Source organism: Notothenia rossii, assembly GCF_949606895.1.
Source record: "Notothenia rossii genome assembly, chromosome: 3".
In the NCBI taxonomy this organism is placed as follows: domain Eukaryota; kingdom Metazoa; phylum Chordata; class Actinopteri; order Perciformes; family Nototheniidae; genus Notothenia; species Notothenia rossii.
This window is the reverse complement of record NC_136901.1, coordinates 70,304,594-70,325,034: the sequence shown is the minus strand read 5'-3', so window position 1 is coordinate 70,325,034 and position 20,441 is coordinate 70,304,594. Positions and strand designations below refer to the sequence as shown.

General features: G+C 38.7%; 1 protein-coding gene across 11 annotated transcripts; it reads left to right on the top strand.

The window, feature by feature from the left end:
• The first annotated feature begins 4,414 nt into the window (after positions 1–4,414).
• Positions 4,415–18,789, top strand: rnf44 (ring finger protein 44). Of its 11 annotated transcripts, XR_013806245.1 has the most exons (13): positions 7,872–8,273; positions 9,923–10,115; positions 10,847–11,069; positions 11,666–11,833; positions 12,270–12,443; positions 12,542–12,703; positions 13,768–13,883; positions 14,074–14,173; positions 14,484–14,605; positions 14,699–14,798; positions 14,891–15,815; positions 16,041–16,160; positions 18,373–18,789. XR_013806245.1 is itself a non-coding variant. In XM_079670364.1 (12 exons), exons 3-12 carry the CDS (start codon positions 10,009–10,011, stop codon positions 14,951–14,953), a joined length of 1,335 nt encoding a protein of 444 aa, XP_079526490.1. In that variant the 5' UTR covers positions 4,415–4,774; positions 7,785–7,860; positions 9,923–10,008; the 3' UTR covers positions 14,954–18,789. The 11 variants fall into 11 exon arrangements, 7 of the variants coding, with proteins under 7 accessions (XP_079526490.1, XP_079526491.1, XP_079526493.1 ...); XM_079670364.1 differs by lacking the exon at positions 7,872–8,273 and adding exons at positions 4,415–4,774; positions 7,785–7,860 and having other exon boundaries at positions 14,891–18,789; XR_013806244.1 differs by lacking the exon at positions 16,041–16,160 and having other exon boundaries at positions 7,871–8,273; positions 14,891–15,043.
• Positions 18,790–20,441: the final 1,652 nt, after the last annotated feature.

Here is a 20,441-nt window from a genome sequence, read left to right as displayed (position 1 = left end):
AACGTGTCTCATCAGAACCAATCAGTGGGCCGGTGCCTTTTGAGAAAGTACAGACCCATGTTCCTCCCTAATGAGCTATTCCCATTCAACTCCCCCTCTTAGCCTGTGGCATTACACAAAAGACTATCTTCTGTTCTACCCAATGGATTCATTCGTGATTAGAAAGAAAGAGAAGCAGCGACACACATTTCTAATGTGACAGAAAAAAAAATGTTTCAGTGTTTTTATTCATATTGGTATTAAATGTGATTGATTACATTATCAAATACAAAAAGCAATCTATTAACAGCCCTTTTGAACAAATGTGTAATTAGATTATAACTATTATGTGTTTTAGTTGATTCATTACATCTGTACAATATGTTCATTTTAAAACCTTTTTCCCTTGAAAACCACATGTTGTGGAATACAGCTGTACGATGTGCAACTAATGTTTATGTTTGTGTAACTTGACTTAATTAACTGCAAATGCTGAAGAATATGTTCAATGTTTGATTTTGAATAAAAACTTTTTTAATAGGATTTAGGTTATATCACATTTCCGTTTGTATTTACATTTGTCATTACTAATTATCTGATCCAACCCTTTAGGGAGCACACTTGGAAAGCCTAAAATTGTTTAATGATAATAATTGACATTGCTATTTATTTAGTTGAACAAGGTTCTTAGCATTTTTTTTAACTCAATTTCGATGCTTCAAAAGTGATAAACAAAAGATGAAAAATATAGCTGAAAAATACTTGCTACTCATTGTAAGATATTCCACCTTATACAAACTGCACTGAAGAGAGAGAATTGCACATATGTAAATTTCTTTAAGAACGGCAGCATGCTAATATAAGCACAAGGCTTACTGTGCTCACAATGTTCACAATCCTGGTTTAACGTGTTGACAAAGTACAGCTGAGGCATATGGGAAGTCGTATTATTCGGTAGTTGGTCATAAACCAAAGTATTTAACCAAATTAAAATGTGACCTGACTGCTGACAGCAAGAGGAAATGCCAAGGGTTCATTAAAAGTTATTAGCATTCATCGCGAGGTTGACATGAATGCAGGCACTAATGATGCTAGCAGGGCTAAAAACTGGATTATGATGCTAATTCGTTCAATCTACAATTTAACAAATTATTATTGGAAAATGTTCTCTGATGTACTTCCACATGCTGTTTTTAAATGGATTTTAAAGTAGATTTTGTCTACCGTATATTTCGGTGCTCTTTGTTGTCATTTATGTTTTTTTTTTTTTTTTCAAATAGCCCTTTTTAAATATCTTTCTTATTTTGCTAAGGAGAACCCTTTGTTTAAACCAGTTAAAAAGTTTCAAAATTATTGTTAATAGGATTTTTTAGAACCTAAGGGGTTTAAAGGCCCTGACACACCAAAATGACACCAAATAACACGTCCCGACCATGGATGTATAATAAGAACTGGATACAGCGTCGGAGGCGGGGCCTCGTTCATTCCTATGAGAGTTGCTCATTGGTGCATGAAGACAAAATGGCCCAACTTTTGAGAGTGAAACGTCACGAAAGTATTCATATAATCATATAATCTGTTCTTATGGTGCATCCATGGGTAAAGGTAAAACTCATGTAGTACTGAACACGTCACATGAACGTGCCTTGCGGCGCGGTCCAGTGGGTTGGATGCGTGTTCATAATGCCGAGGAAAATAACTCTCAGAATAACGTTATTAGCACATTTTAAAACTTGAGGACCGAGTGTTTTTAATAAGGACTATATGTTCATACTGGGTAGTTTATTTAGTTTAAAATGTTTATCCAATAATTTACAGACGTCTCTTTACCAATGTTAGTCAATGAGAAAAAGTATTTCCGGGCCCAGCGACTGATATGGAAGTGTAGTACCGCCGTTTGGCCACAACAAATATTTTCCTTAGAGTCCGGTGCACTCCCTGGGGGCTTGGTCCCGACGGACCCGATTGTTGTGTCGCCTCATGTCTGCTGAGTCTTGGCCAAAAAGTCACACTGGAACACACCGCAAAGACTTCAGCCGACGGCCAAGTAGCAAGTACGCACTGCGCATGCGTGAGTGGCAATAGCTCTCCTTACCAGCAGGCGGCGGTAGTGTGTATTCGTCATTCATAGAGGCAACCGGAAGACAGACTGCGTGATATATACAAACAACAAATAGCGTGTGTGTTCCATTTTCACTCTCGTCCATCACAGACTGTTTCATAGACTGGCCGTTTCTCAATCGCGAGGAAACTGGCTTCCAAGCCAATATGTCGAGGATACTACGTCATTGAGTGCCGCCGAAGGACTGTTCCAATCTACAGCATACTTGGAATTCCACCGAGGCCACGTCCTTGGTTTGGGGGTAATTTCGAGGCTGCACATGGGTAGACTTCGCGTCCTTCAAATCCCCACAATGCTTTGCGCACGGACCAATTTCAAAAACCCTTGCGGAGAATGGCTGAACCGGGCAGCGTAGCACACATTTAAATGTAAGTATTTAGTGGCGTAGAACATGTGTTGGTAAATATGTTACTTTGTTGCATTTGTTATCACCAAAAATTTGTTCCGTGAAAGTAAAGCAAGTTCATATTTAGATAGACATCGTGAGGTATTTATTTTCGGTACAGTTTATGTTGAAACCGTTAGAGAGAGTGGCACACTTGTTAGCCTGTTCCATTCTTCTTTGTTTTCCGAAGCCGTGGCTTGGAAGTATACTTGCTTCGTTTCTGAAGGAAGTGACTTGGAAGTATGCGACTACCAAGCCAGTATCCTCGCGATTGAGAAACGGCCACTGTTTCACGTAGCGACTTATTATTATATATATATATTATTTTTATTATGTATAATTCGTGCGTCCAGGTGAGATGAAAATGAAAAATAATAGCCGTCTGTGTGTGCCTAATCGTTTGTTTGCGTACCTGACTTCCGTTTAGCTTTTCATGCACTGATTCGCTAAGTGTGAGTGTGTGAGTGATTTATTTTGCCGACAGCCTCCGCTGCGGATTCAACATGGTCAATCGGTAGCGGAAGGTGTCGGCACGGCCGAAAAGACACGACGGTGCGGGACACACCAATCTGAGTAGGGCGACAGGACGCTCATCGACGGCCAGACATCTATCGACGGCCTTAATGTGTATACCGACAATTATTAATTAAACTAAACAGAATATTTTACCCTTTATAAAGAGGTTTACAACCAAATTGGTGTGCTTATTAACAACAGGAATATTTTTATTCACTTATAAGGTCAATTAGTCTGGATATTGAAATCATGCCAGAAAGCCCTTCCAGCATGATCCAAACCAATTAGACTTTGCTCTATGATTTACAGTATTGAATACAACACTGCCACACCTCACCCTGCAATAAAGATATAGAAACAGGCAGGAACGTCAACAAGCATTCCAGTAAACAGGAACTTAGATTAAATCAAATCAGATCAGATCAGAATTAAATCAGATCCATGGGTCAGTCAGGGTGTTGTCTTTACACGACAAGATGATAAAATAAGTCCTGATATTTTATGACGCACACTGTCTCATGAATTACGTAACAATATGTGAGGAGAACAAATACAATTTGAGGAGGCATGTGGCGCAGTGGGTTGGGCGTAGGTGTTCGGATCAGGGGGTCACAGGTTCAAACCCCACTGCAGTCCCATGTCGTTGTGCAGAAGCTCCAACAAGCCGTTTAGGACAGAGTGAATACACATACTATACAGAGATGCTGTATGAGAAACCAATGTGATTTTGGAAAATTGCACAATATAAATCTATTCTAGTAGACCTCAACAAGAATTATGATCAATAGAAATGGCCATGACATGGAACCTTTAAGTAGGCCTATGTTTTGATATTAATACTTTTACTTGAGGAACATTTTGGTAGAAGGACTTTTTTTTACTTGTAACTGAGTATTCCTTCACTTACTTCTACTTTCACACAAGTACAATGTCTGAGTAGCCTGATTCTCCGACCTCTGCTGCTCCTTTATTCCTCCACTAAAACCCTGGGGGAAATAATTAGTTATTTTGACCCCATTATATTTATCTGACCTCTACTCTTAGTTGCGTTGCAGATTAAAAAACAGATGATAAACAGTTGATGCATGATGAGGTAAACGTTCCAATACAGTAGGAAAACTGTTTATATTTTTACAAGAGTTTATTAGGTATAAAAAGAAATAGGCAAGGTCCAGAGATAGTCCGTAAAATATAACAATAAGCCAATAACAAAGGTTGGATATATATTTGACCATTATAGAAGTACATTTTTATAAAGGGAAGGGGCCATTCTGCATAATGAGTTGGTTAATTCAGCCTTAGTACTTATGGATACTTTTTTCTCTCCTTTCCACTCCCAAAATACAAATAAATCCTTTTAACAGGCGACCCTGAACTTTCGAGTCAGACTGACACATATTTCTGTCCATTACGGTAAAAATGGCAGCATGGCGTGTGCTCTCTGCTCTGCAAATACGGAAAAATGGGGGTGTAACAGGGAACTGCAGAAACTCAAAGCCACCGTTGGGCCGGATTACCGTTTCCAAAACCCCAAAATGGCGATTACGGAATTAATCACGGGGGTTGCAAACCCATAAACCCGCACAACATACAGACAGACCGCGGGGATAATACGACAGTCTAGTGTTTAGCACCTTTTTGACAGCAGTGGTGAAATCCACGGAATGTTCCACACGGGAACAGCTGACCGTAGGATGCCGCACTTAGCCTAACGAGATGTGAACATTACGAGGGAAATGTCAATGATCAGATGTTTGCATATTAACAATCAGGTAACTACAAGTCTCCTCTTGTTATCGCTTTGTCTGGGTTGAATTTTGGAGATTTACGGTGCGTGTTTACGGGAGATGGTTAGACGGGTTATTATGGCTGTCATCCTACTCAACCTCCAGCCCCTCCTTGTTTTGCTGCTACCGAGTGCTATGTTGTAATGTTTACATTTAGCCTATGATGTTGCACACCACTGCTGCTCTCCGTACACAGCTCTTCTTTTGGTACACTCTGCTGTATGCATTCAAAAGACTAATGCGCTAGAGCACTCAAAACAGACGAGGACATTTTTATTAACTCTTACTGGACAAAGTAGGCCTGATAGGTTAGCTTGTAAGGCCTTATAAAGCTTGATATGCATCATGTGCAGCATCACATTTAGTCTTTGCAGCTCCATTCGCTGCCCTAAAAAATCCCAGCTGAAAAATGTCGTTCAATAGCGGACGGAGGGTTCTCACTTAAACATGCAAGTGCAACATTATATAACAGTCTGGTTTACAGTAGGACACTGTGGCCTCCAGTGAGAATCACAACAGACTGTCGGCAGCTTTTTATTTTTTACAAAAGACACTCTAGTGCAGGGGTGCCCACACTTTTTTGGCTGGTGAGCTACTTTTGAAATGACCAGCTAACCGAGGTCTACCAACCAAAAATAAAATCCCGAATTGCAAGGGTTGCTGAATAACACGTTTTATTTTTACATGGGATAACTACAATAGGGCTGCAACAAACGACTAATTTGATTATCGATTAATCTATAGATTAATGAAACGATTAATCGACTATTCGGACTACTACTGTGTGCCTTGCACAATTTCTCAAACGCTCTTATTTAGCCATCAACTTTTAGATTTAGTTTGAGGTTGTTTTAGGCATGTGGAAACTAACAATGAAGACAATAAAGATGAATACTTGATTCAAAAATACATATATTATTAAATTAACTTAACAAATTGTGAACAAAATTAACATTGCTTTTTATTTGAATTAAATAAATAATATTTCACATCAAAAGAAACAACAATGTTTTAACAAATCTTATTAAATAATCTTATGACAGAACTGGAAACAGAATAGCTGAAACTCTAACAAAATAAATAACTCAGTTACCTCTAATCATTAACCTATGTTTGTATAATGTAGTTAACTCCGTGTGTTGCTGCTAGCATACATAACACCTGACGTGGAAACGTTACTCGTGGATGGGGCCACAGAGCTACTAGAAAGACAGTCGAACCCGGTGCATTCCTCCGTCTGAATGTGGTGCACTTTTGCTAAATGTTTAGACAAATTGCTCGTGTTACCGCCCTTACATGCTAAACTCTTTTGGTGACGAGCATTGTCCACCTCAAGACGGGTAACATGTAACCACACCTTGGAGCGCTTCTCTCCACCATCTCCTCCGTGTGTTGCTGCATGTAGCAGATGCGTGTGTGTAAACTGCCCCGCCCCCTTGCAAATTGACGGGGGAGAGAGAGATCTCTTCTGGATTTGAAAGATAGAAAATATACCGACCATAGACGCATTTGTTTGTCTTTTTGCATGTTAGAAACGAGTTGGCGACACTAAGACTAAGAGATAATGTTTGTGTAGCAATAATACATGACCTCTCTCTTTCTCAACTCGCTACTCGGAGGGAAGTCGCTGTCATATGCCTTGTGAACACTCCGATAATGCCTCTCCACGTTACCTTTCTTTGGCAGAGCGACGCTTGCTTTACAAATAAGGCAAATAACCTTTGAATGTGACATCACAAAAAAGATTCTCCCTCCCATTCTGTGTGGAAGTGGTATGTCTTTAGCTTTTTGCTCGTTCCCGCACTCATTTTGTTGTTTGTCTCTCCCGGCACTTGACTGATTTTGTATCGCTTTGCATTCTGGGTTAACAGACTGGAAAGCAATAGGTCGCTTTTTCTGTCAATCAAGTCAACTCCTGAATTAAGTGGCAGGGAGGCCAAGGGAGGAGGGATCAAAACCTGTTTTGTCTATTTTAACGGAGCTGGATTTTTTTTTATTTATGAATGACTCGCGATCTACCAGCATTGCCCCCGCGGTCGACCGGTCGACCGCGGTCGACGTACTGGGCACCTCTGCTCTAGTGTATAGTTAGCTAAAGCATTATAATGCCATGTTAGCTTAAACTGACTGTTTTAGAAGTGCAGGTTGGCACAAGAGATATGCTTTAATCTGAAACTTTTACTGTCAGTGATGCTCAATTGGTTAAACATTTCCATGCTTCTTATTTAAAAAATAACTTTAACCATTGAATCCTTTCCGGATATTGTGTAATCATAGTGATTGTCAGTTGAGGAATACGTATTTAATTATGGTATAGACAATCACAAAACAAAATTAAGTTCTGCATTTAAAATAAATTAAGCAAATGTACATACAGTAAGATTCTTATGTACAAGATTGAATTGAAGTATCATAATTCCTACTCATTATGCATTATTAAAGGATGATTATTAGCAACTAATGCATTCAAATGCAAGCAGTACTTTGATGTATATGTGTTGGGGTGGAACTGCAATATTAATAATGTATTCTATAAAGATGCATTGATGCATGGAAATAAAGTACAAGCACCCAACAGATAAAATATTTTTAAAGCTAAGAATAGAAGAAAATATGGAAGGTCCCAATATGTTTTCGGCCTGGCATTGGGTTTACTGTTAGGATTAGGGATATTAAGATTAAACAGTTTTGCAAAAGTGTTTGTTAACCCTGCAACCTCTCAGAGAGCGTTTATTCTGCACAATAATCAATAACTCACCTTAACTTTTTCAATGTATTACTATTTATTTTTAAATAAATTGTGTAATTCATGTTATTCTTGCTTTTTCTCAAAATGTTTATTAACAGTACATTCTAAGTGTATATTCATGTATAGAGGTCAAATGTCGTGTACAAAGCTTTTGAAATACTGTATGTCCTTGTGGTCCTGCCAATACAAAGTTACTAACATTTAATTGTAAGTAACAACAGGAACTGTTTGTTTTTATACGTTTAGCTAAGACTGTCTGGATCATAGACTGGATCAGCGCTGGTCTGGATGTCCGCTGTCTGTATATGCTGCGCGCTGATTGGTCAGTTACACAAGGGGGCGTGGTTTCGTCATAACAATGCATTTCAAGGAACATACACGCGCCAAGGAATGTTTCCTGTCGTTGTGTTGCTAACGTTACCTTTTTCTCTAACGGTTAACGGTATTTTCTGCTCGGGTAAACGCTGCCGTTGACACACAGGGCATATTTCATTTTTTTGAAAAGTAACGGTTAACCTATGCAGCAGTTGGAGTGTTAGCTGACAGGCGTTAGCAAGCTACTCGCAGCTCCGTCCGACACAAAACAACAGTGGATTTATATTCAGGTTATGTTGGTTTCTACCGGTGATGGTTATCGGTTATCGTGCAAGGATAACTTAATGGGACACGACATATCGGAGGCTGAAGCACCTGCCATCCCCTCTTCTCTCCGAGCAAGCAAACTAAGCTAAGAAAGTAAGATGTGGTCTCTATTGTTGGCCAACTGGCATAGTTAAACCTGTCAATACAATGCTGATTTATGTCCGGTGTCACATTGGAAGAATATGCAGGGTTAGTTGAGCAGATGTCATACAACTTAGCTAGTGACCTGCAGCTGGTGTGCCCTGCCATGTCGGGACAAAGCGTTAGCCTAGCTTGGCTAAAGTTAGCTGCTCTCCTTCAACAGGGGACGTCGAATAAGCCCCGATAATGAAGAACCAGCGGATGCCAGAGTGCTGATGTTTTTCATTGTTATGCAGTGTTGTGTGCGGGTTCATGCATAATATCCGTAAAAACCAGTGAAACTTGATTGCATGGCTGCTAGCGGTCCCGCTTGCCTTCCTCGTCTTTTGTTGTTGCTTTGTCTTTTGAGCACATGGCTTTCCATGTTTTTGTTCAGGCAGGCTACAGCGACCCCCATTTATTCTGTCGCTGAATATACCGCATTAATTACACTGAGCCTTCTGTACTAAATTATTTTCTATTTGGTTTAAGTCAACACATGTAAAGTGTTTGTAATACCCTGAAATATAATATATAATCTGTTTAACTGAACTGCCGTACGTATGAGTGGGACATTCTTTTATTATTAAAGATAACATGAATTTGGTCACTAGTTCTTCAGTCAAATTAGACACCTGTGGCTGATATCATACTGCTCTTTGTCTTATTATTTCTAAAAACACTGAAACGCACATGCACGAACCCTTTCAATTGTATTTATAGTGTAGTAATGTGCGAATTTTAACTCTTAAAAACAACCATCATTGGAGGCAAATCAAATGTGAGATTCCAAGAAAGTAAAGGCAGTGGAATTAAATATTATAAAAAGTATAATAATCTATATTTGTAGCCAATTACAAGATCCAAAGGATTTATTGTCAAATGCACTAACGCGGGGTTGTTGGCAAAAACACAAATCTAAGGTTCCAGGTTTCTCGGTTTCTCCCACAATCTTACAGCATACTTAAAATAGTGTACGTGACAATAATGTCAAATGTGGAAATAATTAAACAAGATATATGTATGATAGAATGAGATAAAACAAATGTACAATGTTGTACAGCAGATTTAAATGTAGGCCATTTTATAATACAATTGTATAATAAACAATTCCTTTAACAAAACCAATAAATACAAAATAATCTCATAATTTAGAAATATTTCTCGAATTCCTAGTTTGGAGGATTTGCATCACAGTTGACTTGAAGTTGGATTGTTTGAGTTTTAACCTAATCTGCAGAGTAGAGGAGTTGTTAATATACGTATTAATGTTCCTCATATAAATGACCTAATTTAACTTAACATTATTTGACAATCTACATTATTAGCATAGTTGTAAACCTCAGTTTTACATAATCATTTCTAATCCCAATGGGGTCTGTGGTGTAACGCAGATCAGAAAAGATTTGTGATTTCTCGTATAAATAATGTTTGAAATGTGACTGTACACTTGTATTTCACTTGATGGCTGTTAATTCTTGTTGGAAAAAGTAAAACTAGCCAATGTTTTGACCCTTAATGACTTCCCCTAATGACCATACTTTGTTCTCAGTAGATGGATAAAGAATGGAAAAAGGCATAAAAAGCAGGGTTTGATTTTGTCAATTGATTTGTTTTTGCAGGGTTAAGACAATCAGAGGCAACATTCAAGTGCCTCCACTGTACAGTTTGCTTTCCCAGAGCGTGACTCGTCTGCACGACGTCACCAATGCGACCATGGGAAATAGCAGTAAATAGGCTGCCACCAACAGCCCCCTTAAACCCCAGGAGGTTCCTTGGAGAGCCCTGCAGTGCCCCCGTGCATCTCCGGAGAAGGTAAAAACATTTTCAAAAATAGACATTTTGATTGCGTTTTATATAACTTAAGAGTATTATAAAAATAAAATAAGATCCTTTCAAGATGAACCAGATATCAGCGTTATGTGTATGCCTTACTCAAAGGCATAGGACCTAAATGCAGCCTTTTTTTCTGAATGTAAATGAATAGTAAATAAACAGTGTATTGCTACATCACATATATCAAGCAAAACTACACACTGACTCTATTCTAAGCCGGATGAATGGAGCACCATAAACCTGAACCAATGTCCAACAAAACCATTAAAAACTCAACATGCTTGTGTCCCTAAAATGTGTTAGTATTAGTGTAAATTAGTATTTAGTGACATGTGCTTCAACTAACTAACATTGATGCACTCTTATGCCATTCATTTAGAAATATTCAACTTAATCGATCTTGATATGTAAACTTGTTGTTTTACAAATACTTTTTAAAATAGTTCATCTCTACGGCACATTTTGATTAATACATTTTAGTCATTAAAATAAAAATCACTATACCACTTAACAAGTATTGTTAATCTGATGAGGTTGCACATTGAGTGTCGTTTCTTTTTTTTAAACAGATAGCTTACAATGTCAATTGTCTGTGTAAACACAGTCGTGCTCCAAGACTTTTGCAACTGTGAGATATTGAACAGGTCAGTTGGGATAGTGTATTGAACTATCGGTAACCATCATTAATCTGGTGCTGTGTTTCCTTTCAGCCCACCAGTGAGACGCCAGTGGGGGAGACGAGACAGGCCTATATTGCACACTTCTCTGGTCCATGATGAGAACTTCCATCATCTGCTTTTCTCCCAACATCACCAACAGGTTCCTTTAGATGAGTCCAGACAATACAGCCACACCAGCACACCTCCACGCATGCTTCACCCTGCTGCCCACCTGCCCCAGCAGAGCCCCATCATGGTGGACCTACATGACCAGGTAACCGGAGAAAACAACCTGATAGCTTAAGATCTTACAACGTTTCTGTCTGACCAAGCATATTCCTTACTTTGGTGTACATACAAATGTTCTATATGGAACATCTCTGTATTTAAAAGTATAAACATTGAGATCTTTGTTTATATATGTTGTTGATTTGTTCAGTTACGTTGTCCACAATGTTTCCAAGTCCCCACAAACCTAGAGGAATCTGTCATTTGAATGAAGTTAATAGTGCATTTCATTTGGTCTCCTGTAATAGCAACATATCTATGTTAGCTTAACAGTTTTATGATACATTTTTTAGACTGTGGTTATTTAAACTACATATTTTACCCGGATATTAGACATTGGATGATAAGGTCATTAGTCATCAGTGAAAGAATCCAAGCAAACATTTATTAGCGTTGGAGAAACACTGATATGTTTTGAATGTAAAACATCTTTATTAAGTGTGTTAATCACCGGGTCTGTTGTTTTTGAGAGGAGGAGACCTTCACTGTGTTATGCAATGACATTTTGTTTGCAGTCCGGCTTCTGGTTCAGGCAGACTGTGGAGTCACCCCTTCTCTCCCTCCATTTTTCTTTCTCAAAAGATGCACCAGGGATCCGTTCCAATTTCATACACTGTTACGACGGTGACGACCCATGGATTTCCCATCCACACCGGGCAGCCCCTTCCAGGGTGCAACACTCAGCAGCTCCCAGCATGCTCGGTAATGTTCAGCGGACAGCTCTCTCTGCTCTGCTGCCTTCCTCCTCCTGTGAGTTTGAAAAGGAAGAGCCCAAATGTCAGTGGCATTCATGTAGCACACCATACCAGCCATGCAATCTGTCACCTTCATGACTAACAAATAGGCTGCTGCTGTCATTGTGCAGGATTTGTGCTTTAGTCTTGGTTTTCAGCCCTTTGTATTAGAAACATCAAATCTGTGGTTAGTTTAGTTTATGTGTGGACAAACAGTCTTCACAATAATTATTAGTGTGGTGCCAGTGCTGTGGTTTTATGTGTCACATCGCTTCTGTTCACTACACGCTTACAATATGTGACCATTATAACTACCTGTAAATATATATAAAGCACACTTGCTTTGGTTATGCAGATGCTGCTTCAAAGTGTTGCTTGTTGACACAAAAAGAAGAAGAAATTGACTTACTTAAATGTATTTCCACTTTTGTGTTTTTTCTCTCCCTCCTCAGCTCATACAGGCATGTACCATGCAGCATATGCCCGTGTCTTATCAAACCTATCCACCCCTGATCTCCAGCGAACATTTTGTATTGCACCCAACCCCATCTGTACCCTCCCATCAGCCGCCGCACCTTACTCCTTTGAGCCAGTTTGTCCCTTTACAGCCTCAGCACCCACGCATGGTGAGTAGTCCTCAGCACTCACATGTTCATAATGAGAACACAGGATGTAGAATGTAAATACATCCATGTCGGGTCTGACCATCTCTCTCTCCTCTTAGCCTCTACAGAGGGTAGACAATGAAGTTGACCTAAGAGGGGACCAGCACCCATTAAGGACCTTCTCCTACCCTCCCTCACACCACCCACCAGCGTTGCCTCCCTCTCTGCCCCTACAGTATCTTCCTCAAGAGCCTCTGCATCAGGAGCTTCCCTTTGGAGTGGTGAGACATTTTCAGACCTTTATGTCCCCTGGGATATTGACGGTGCACTTAGAACTTATTTTTAGCTTTACCTGCATCACACCTGTTCAGATCAACACACTCACAGCTGGAGGCGCTGCAGCACACGGGGACACTTCTATAAAAAAAATGCACTAATCCAACTACCCTCATTTAAAAAACAATAATAATTAAAAAAAATATATATATATTATTTTAGAAATAAAAGGGAAATTGGAATTGTCTACAGTCCAGAAAGCAGTCGAGGAACAAGTGACAGCACTGACCCTGACACTTCAGTGAAATGAAAACATGTTACAAAGCTACATCAGTCTGGGGTTGACCGCCACAGGGCCAGAGGAACAGCAATGGATGTCATTCATGATATCAATAGGAATGATTTGGTACTGAAAGAAAAGTGAAGCAATAATAAATCATTCTTACTTTGTGGTTTTTCCATCCTTTTTTGCCAGTATAACTGTGAAACAAGCATTCAGTTTACTCTATGATACATGGAAAAGGGTCTTAAACTTGAATCCTGCAGAAACCCCTCTTAGCAGGGGGTTCAAATATGAGTAGAACTTAAAATAGAGCCTTATTACAGGTCAAGCCGATAACATGAATAACTGTATTGCACAGCACTAACTGCTTGTACTGATCAGTGTTGTTATCAGTTCCATTTGGGCTTTTCCTGACAGGTCAACATTTATTTTTGGCTTATGAATATAATTAATGAATTTGGAAACAAAGAAAAACAAATCTGGTGATAATCACAAACAAAACACATTAGTTAAATCCAAAATATGGACCCCCTTATCTTGTTCTTAAGTTCACTTTAAGTGTAGCCAATCAAAGAAGTAATTATCATATCATATCTGTTAAGTCTGACCGCTTAAGAAAAGTCATATTTCCAAAATAAAAATCTTTTTTTCAGCTTTTCCTTATTCCCCAAAACCTTTCTAGTGCTGTCAGACTCTCCTGAGACTTGCTTTATTTTAGGATTACCAAGTCCTCTTTAATCACAGACTTCCTAAGACATGACTCTGTCTCTGTGTGTTTCTCCTCAGCCATACCCCCACCTGCTGCCCCGGAGAGTGAGTGGACAGAGATACCGGCTGCAACAACCCATCCCCCCTCCTCCTCCCCCTCCATCTTACTACCCAGGCTTCCTCCCTTACTTCCTGTGAGTACCTGCAGCAAAATCACCCACTTTATGATGTATGGCACTATACATCTTACTTCTTCTAAGTTCCTCCTCCAAACAAATGACTATTCCACTGGTTGTATCAACACTGCAGTGGAGTTCTGGCTTTTGATAAATGAATAGAGTAACGATGGAAGGTTGCTGAGATTGTGTTAATGTTTCTGCTCAGGTCAATGCTTCCTGTGCCTCCAACAGCAGTGGGCCCAGCCATCAGTCTAGACCTGGATGTGGACGATGTTGAGATGGAAAACTATGAGGCGAGTGTTATGGTTTGTGGAAAAGCAAATTGGATAGATACAACACGTTGAAATAGTCAAAGACTTGCATAGCAAAAGAGTATCAATAAGAAAACGTAAAAACATTAACAATCATTTATTGCTTTGTGACAAGCAATTAAGTGTTCTCCCGACAACTCAACTGTAGTGATGCCTTCTCCTCGAGGAAAATATGTTCTGGTTGAATTTGAGGACAAATCCTTCCTTCATCTCTTTGTATTTTGGACGACTTGGGGTTATTCTTTAATTGTAATCAGGCAGTCTCAAATGTAACTTCTGTCTCTTTCTGCCTTTCTCTCTCTAGGCATTACTGAATCTGGCGGAGCGGTTGGGTGAAGCGAAACCGCGCGGACTCACTAAAGCTGATATAGAGCAACTTCCGTCCTACAGATTCAACTCAGAGAATCATCTATCTGAGCAAACGCTGTAAGCCTTTTCCTCACCTTTCAATTCATCAATCAACTTATACTCACTCATTATATTTATATCCTGGTAACCCAATCCTTTATCTCTCCTCAGGTGTGTTGTGTGCTTTAGTGACTTTGAGTGTAGGCAGCTACTTCGGGTATTACCTTGTAACCACGAATTCCACGCAAAGTGTGTGGATAAATGGTTAAAGGTAAGTCCATTCCAAAGTGTTGCCATCATTTTGTATGACTGTTTTTGGCCCGCTGTGCTCGAACCTCTTTCTGCTCTCCACTTCCCTTCCAGACCAATCGCACTTGTCCTATCTGTCGAGCCGATGCCTCGGACGTCCACCGGGAGGCGGAGTGAGAACTGTCTCAGAGTGCTGAACTGGAAAGCTGCACACACCAGAGTCTGTCCCAGAACTGGGGACACCTTCCACCTACCCTGCGTCCTCCAGTAAATATAGCTTACCAACCCACGACTCATGTCCCTTCCTAAATAATAAGCAATCCAGGATTTTCTTCTGGAGCCTGTTGTACCTCTTCTGTGCTTCATCGTCCGAGTCTCATGAAACCCACTGCCTATCGCAGCCTATAGCCAGAGTTCTGGGATCGCCAGCCAGTTCTTTCTCTGCCCCCTCGTCGCAGATTCCAAAGATTCCCCCCTACAATGCATTATTTGCTGCTTTTGTTTACAGGGTTTCATTATTATTTAGTGGATTTGGTTGTGGTGTTCATGGAAAGTTGGAAGTCCTAGCATTGGAAGAGGTGAGTCGGGAGCCCGGAGGATGATAGGCTGGACACCTTGTGCAATTAGCAGAAAAATAATAGAAAACACTTCAACATGGGTATCTGTGTCTGGAGGCGACGCCTGACCATCATAGATGCATGTTTGTGTAGGTGTTGGGCAAAGTGACTTGTTAATAATGTATGTTCTGCAATAATGTATTGATCATTTCAACAGTTATACCCCTTATTTGTTTTAGATTTGCCAATTATTTTGTGAAAGTGTGACTTGCTGTGGTGAAATGCAGATTCTGTTAAGCCTGGCGTTATGGACCGCAAGTGATGGGACATGCAACTGTGGGGTCTCTTCTAGCCCAGATTTTCCACCCTGGAACACAGATCTGTACAAAGCAGTCAAGATTAATGGGCTGCGTCTTTTTGAGGTCATCCGGCATAACTGCACAAGTGCTACATCCACCCTCCACGTCAGCATTGTTCCTCTGGCAAGTGTGAATGCGTGTGTACATATAGTGTGCGTGTGTATGTTTGTCCTGTTCACAGAGCCAATGCATTGTGTAACCACTGGATACAGGGCAGCATGCTAGGATTTGCATGAACTGTTGATTCAGACTAGCAATATTTTAATCAAGCATTGCCACCAAAATTGTCTAATTTTAAGAAAAAGACGAAACAAAGAAGCATACTAAAAGAACTGCTTGCTTATTCAGAAAGCGCCATGAGGGAAGACTAGCATGTGGTACCACCCTGACTGCGAGTAAGGATGGGAGTCCGAAGGCTTTGCTGATGCCATAAAACTCTGGAGGCCTGTGCAGAAAGCAATATGTGCAGTGAGTGGCGAGTATCAAATGAACTTTCTTCCCCTTTAGGAAGACCGGGCTTTTTATTTCATTGTTTGTGAGCCAAATCCAATACACAGCTATAGCCTACTGTTCAAGATTTCAGATCTGCCTTCTTATGACCTTGACAAGCACAAACCTATTACTAATCCTGAAAATACTTTGTCATTTCCACTTGTTTTAAAAGTATGCCGTTTAAAAAAAAAAAAAGGTTTATTTATTGTTTTTTTCTTCTGGAGAAAAAACATTGAAGGAAAGAGTTGGAGCACTAACATGTCTGTGTAATGTATGTGTTATAACTTGGTCAGGTCATTATCTAAGGCCATGGTGATGGTGTTGTAAAAGAGCAACTGTATGTATAGCTTCAGTGTGAATGCTTTTAGATAAACGTTTGAAGACAGAAGAATGTTGAAAACCCTTGTAGAAGTCACTGGTGACACTCCACGTTACGCCAACTGTGCACCCCACAGGGTTGAAAAGGACAAAGCGGGAGTGTTTAGTAGTGTAGAAACACTGTTAGACTTCTAGTTCCCTGCTTGTGTTCACACTTTAAAAAAAACAGGAAACGTTTGGGGTGGGAGGGAAAAGAGCAGCGAATGGACTTTTGCTTTGGATTCACTCTTTGTCTCTTAACTGCCCCAGTAAGCACTAACAGGTGGTTGTAACCTTTTGCTTTTATGTGTAAAGGGATCTTGCCTTTTTCTTTACTTATGTTTCCAAATTGAATGTGAGTCTTTGACGTGTGTGCCACCTTCAAGAGAAAAAAAAAGAAGCCATTTAATGAGTTAAACCCACAGCTTTGAGAATTAACCTATGTGTACATATCTATTTGCTGGCATATATTGTAAGTTTAAAAAAAAAAACTCTCAGGGCCTCTCGGTATATAAAAAATAAAGGAGAACAGTCCATTTCAAATGAAAAGGATGCCATGAAAAGGGTATATCTGAATTTAGTGTGGTCCCCTTCCTCAGACTACAAATAATTTAATGTAATCAATTATAATATTCTGTTTTGTCGGAAAATAGTAGATATTACATCATTTAAAGACAGGCATGCGAAAAAAAATCAGTAAATATGTTATTAATATTAACTGAAAACACGCAATGTACACTGCAACTCATTACAAGTGTATTATTCAAAACAGTTTGACTTTTGTTACTCAAACCATATGTTAAACATAGCGGTTGTGAACCCATTTGTTAACGTGCCCGCTGTGCACACTATCCTACCTAATTCACTCCCAAATCTACTTCAGAGGTGTTTTGCATGACTTAAAAAAAGTATAACAAATGTGTTATAGCGGAGGATATTTGCAAAATCTGGTGGGGACCTATTTAACGGTGCACAATATGCATGCTTGTCAACGGGATCCCAGCTGATTTTTAGCTCTAGTTGGCTTTGGGTTCTGGGGGTTTGGATCTTAACGCTCAGCTGATAACTGCCATGCATTGTACTGCACACATTTGTAATAGAACTGAATGACTACAAGATTTTATTGCGCTTCATTTTATAGAAGAAAAAAAAACTGGTCTTGAATCCAGAAATTCTTCCATACCTTGTGTTACTGTTATTGCCCTAATGACTGAAGATGACATGCTCTGAAACTACTGTAGTTTATCAAAAGCCATAGTGAAAAGGTGCTAGATGTTCTGCTTTTAGGTATGAAAACTCACCTGCGTGAATGCAATAGTGTGTCATGGATCCCATGTATTCTTAAAGCATGTTATACTAATACCCCTAAACAATGTTAGTGAAAATCAATATAGTTTAAGGGATTTAAAAAAAAAAAAAAGAATAAATTGTTGTCATACTTATTTCAGTGTAGTACGGTTACTGCCTATCAGGCTCTTGCTCTCAGTGTATCAATATCCTAAAATGTATTGTTCACATATAGATACCTTAACTCATGGTAATGTTAGCACTTAATTGACGATATCCAGCTACCCTTTTAAATGAAAAGAGAACCTCCCATTAAGGCCTAGGTAACTTGGTGACGACTGAGAATAGAGTCTTGTAGTCTTTCTGTTAATAAGAGTTATTGAATAAGCTCACAGCTTGTGTGGTGCAAAGATGTGTTCCAATAAGCAGCTAAAGTTGATTTAGGATTTGTGATTGATTGCTCCGTAGATGCCATTTTATGTTTACCAATGACTTTTGCTGTGGTGGGATAGTGGTTTACTGTTCTTCTCTCCCTGGCCTCTAGGGGTCCTTTGCCTGAACACCAGACTACCCACCCGCCAACAGAGCCAGGGGCATGTGTTCTGTGTTAGGCAGATGTTTTGCTTTGGTACTTGCACATTTACAGTTACCTCATTTTTTTCCATGTTTGTATTGGGGGGTGGGGGGGGACAACTAATATATATTATATATAGGAAATGGTTCTTATTAATGTTATAATTTTTCATTCCATTGGAATCATATTGTTTGTAGCATTTAACATAACTAGTTAGTGTATTATATATATATACATCTGTATACTGTTTGAAATTTTTAAGATTTGTACTTTTTTTAAATGAAAGTTGCTAGTTATGCTTTACCAAGTAGTGCAATCATATTTTTTTTTTATTGTTGTGGCTGATTTGAAAGGGTTGTTCACTAATAAATGTATGATGTATACTAATATCGTGTTTGTGTTATTAGAATCTGGGCACTGACAAAGTCTGGGTCGAAAGGCCCTATTGAAATTATAGGAATGATTATGAATCATTCTCTATGAAAGTATCAGAAAAATATATTATAGAATAGCATTTCAACATGTTAATATATAGCATGTCGTAAAAAAATGGTATAGTATAGTGTGTCGAAAAAATATCAGAAAAATCTACATGTTTAAACCATATTATGTATTCATTTAAACCTGCCAATTAATGTATAATTATACCTTTATACTATTGTCAAAACAAATGTTTAAAAAAAGAAATAATGTATGTCAAAAATTATTTTTTAAAACGACAGTATATAATATCGAAAAAAACGACTTAGATACATGCAGTATGTCCAAAAAATATCAGAAAAAAACGACATAGTATATTATGTCGAAAAAATATCAGAAAAAAGTACATAGTATATATGGCGTAAAAAACAATACATAGCATATTCTAGTATGTCAAAATAAACGACAGTATAGTTCTCAAAATAATATCAGATAAAACAACATAGTATAGTTCTCGAAAAAATATATATTTTTCAAAAAAACATTCCTATAGTATGTCGTCAACATATTTTTTTTAAAGGAAATGGTACAGTAGGTGACATTTATCAGTAAAAAATGAGTTAGTATTTAATATCACGACAGAAGTCGTAAAAAAATATTTTTGAAAAACAACATAGTAAAGACCCTAAAAAAATTGAATGTCAGAAAAAAAAAGGCAGTGTATGTCAGATTCATGTCAGTGAAGCAGGTCATAAACGCAAAATCATGTATATTATGCATCACAATAACATGAGTCATACTTTTAAAGTCATAAAAGTCTAGTCTCGTATAATATGTCATACTGGAGTAAGTTATTAAAGAAATCTCAGTTGAGTATGCTATAACAATTTAATTATATACTGTTGTATATAATTCAATTTTTACTGCGATACAGTAGTTCCTCAAAACAGCGCCCACATGCCAAGGATGATATTATTTTGTGCGGCCTCTGAATGTCATGAAATGTATAATAGTACATTTTAATCTTCCACAGTTCATACTAATACTCTTCAAAAGCCTGCATGTAATATACTGTATATACTGTACTCTGCTACTGCGTCTAACTGCTCCCTTTACAAGCGCCTGTCAGGTTAGCACAACTTAAAAATAGAAATTCTAACAAGTTACTAAAATATCAGACACATCAAAACTACAGTTTCATTAAAGAGTGCTTCCAACTCATCAGAGCACAGTAAAGAGTTGCTTAGGTGACGCACCATTACCACAAGCGAGTGTTGTAGATTGTCAATAAACCAACATTTTTAAAAGGTTTTTAATTTATAGTTGGAAAATTACATCTTTACATGAGCCCATTTTGATGGTACAGGCAAATCAGGCATCTATGAGTCACCACAGGCACACTATGGGCAGACTCGTACTATACTAGATAGAGCCACATGGAAAAGCTGTGGCCTTTGTTACATATTTTTAAATTTCATGAGCTTGACACAGTCTGCTTTCACATAGTAACCAACTTGCATCTGTGCCATTGCATGACACAGATGATTTTAAAAAACAAAACAAAATTCAAGGTAAATGTTGGGTTTTTAAATATCTAACTTATGTACATATCATGGCTC

What these genes read in the sequence shown, in the direction of transcription:
- rnf44 (XM_079670365.1), top strand. Translation starts at nt 10,009, where the DNA reads ATGCGACCATGGGAAATAGCAGTAAATAGGCTGCCACCAACAGCCCCC. An exon ending in ACTATGAGGCGAGTGTTATG is followed by an intron (nt 14,174 to 14,483) that starts GTTTGTGGAAAA and finishes TTCTCTCTCTAG; the next exon opens with GCATTACTGAATCTGGCGGA. An exon ending in CATCTATCTGAGCAAACGCT is followed by an intron (nt 14,606 to 14,698) that starts GTAAGCCTTTTC and finishes ATCTCTCCTCAG; the next exon opens with GTGTGTTGTGTGCTTTAGTG.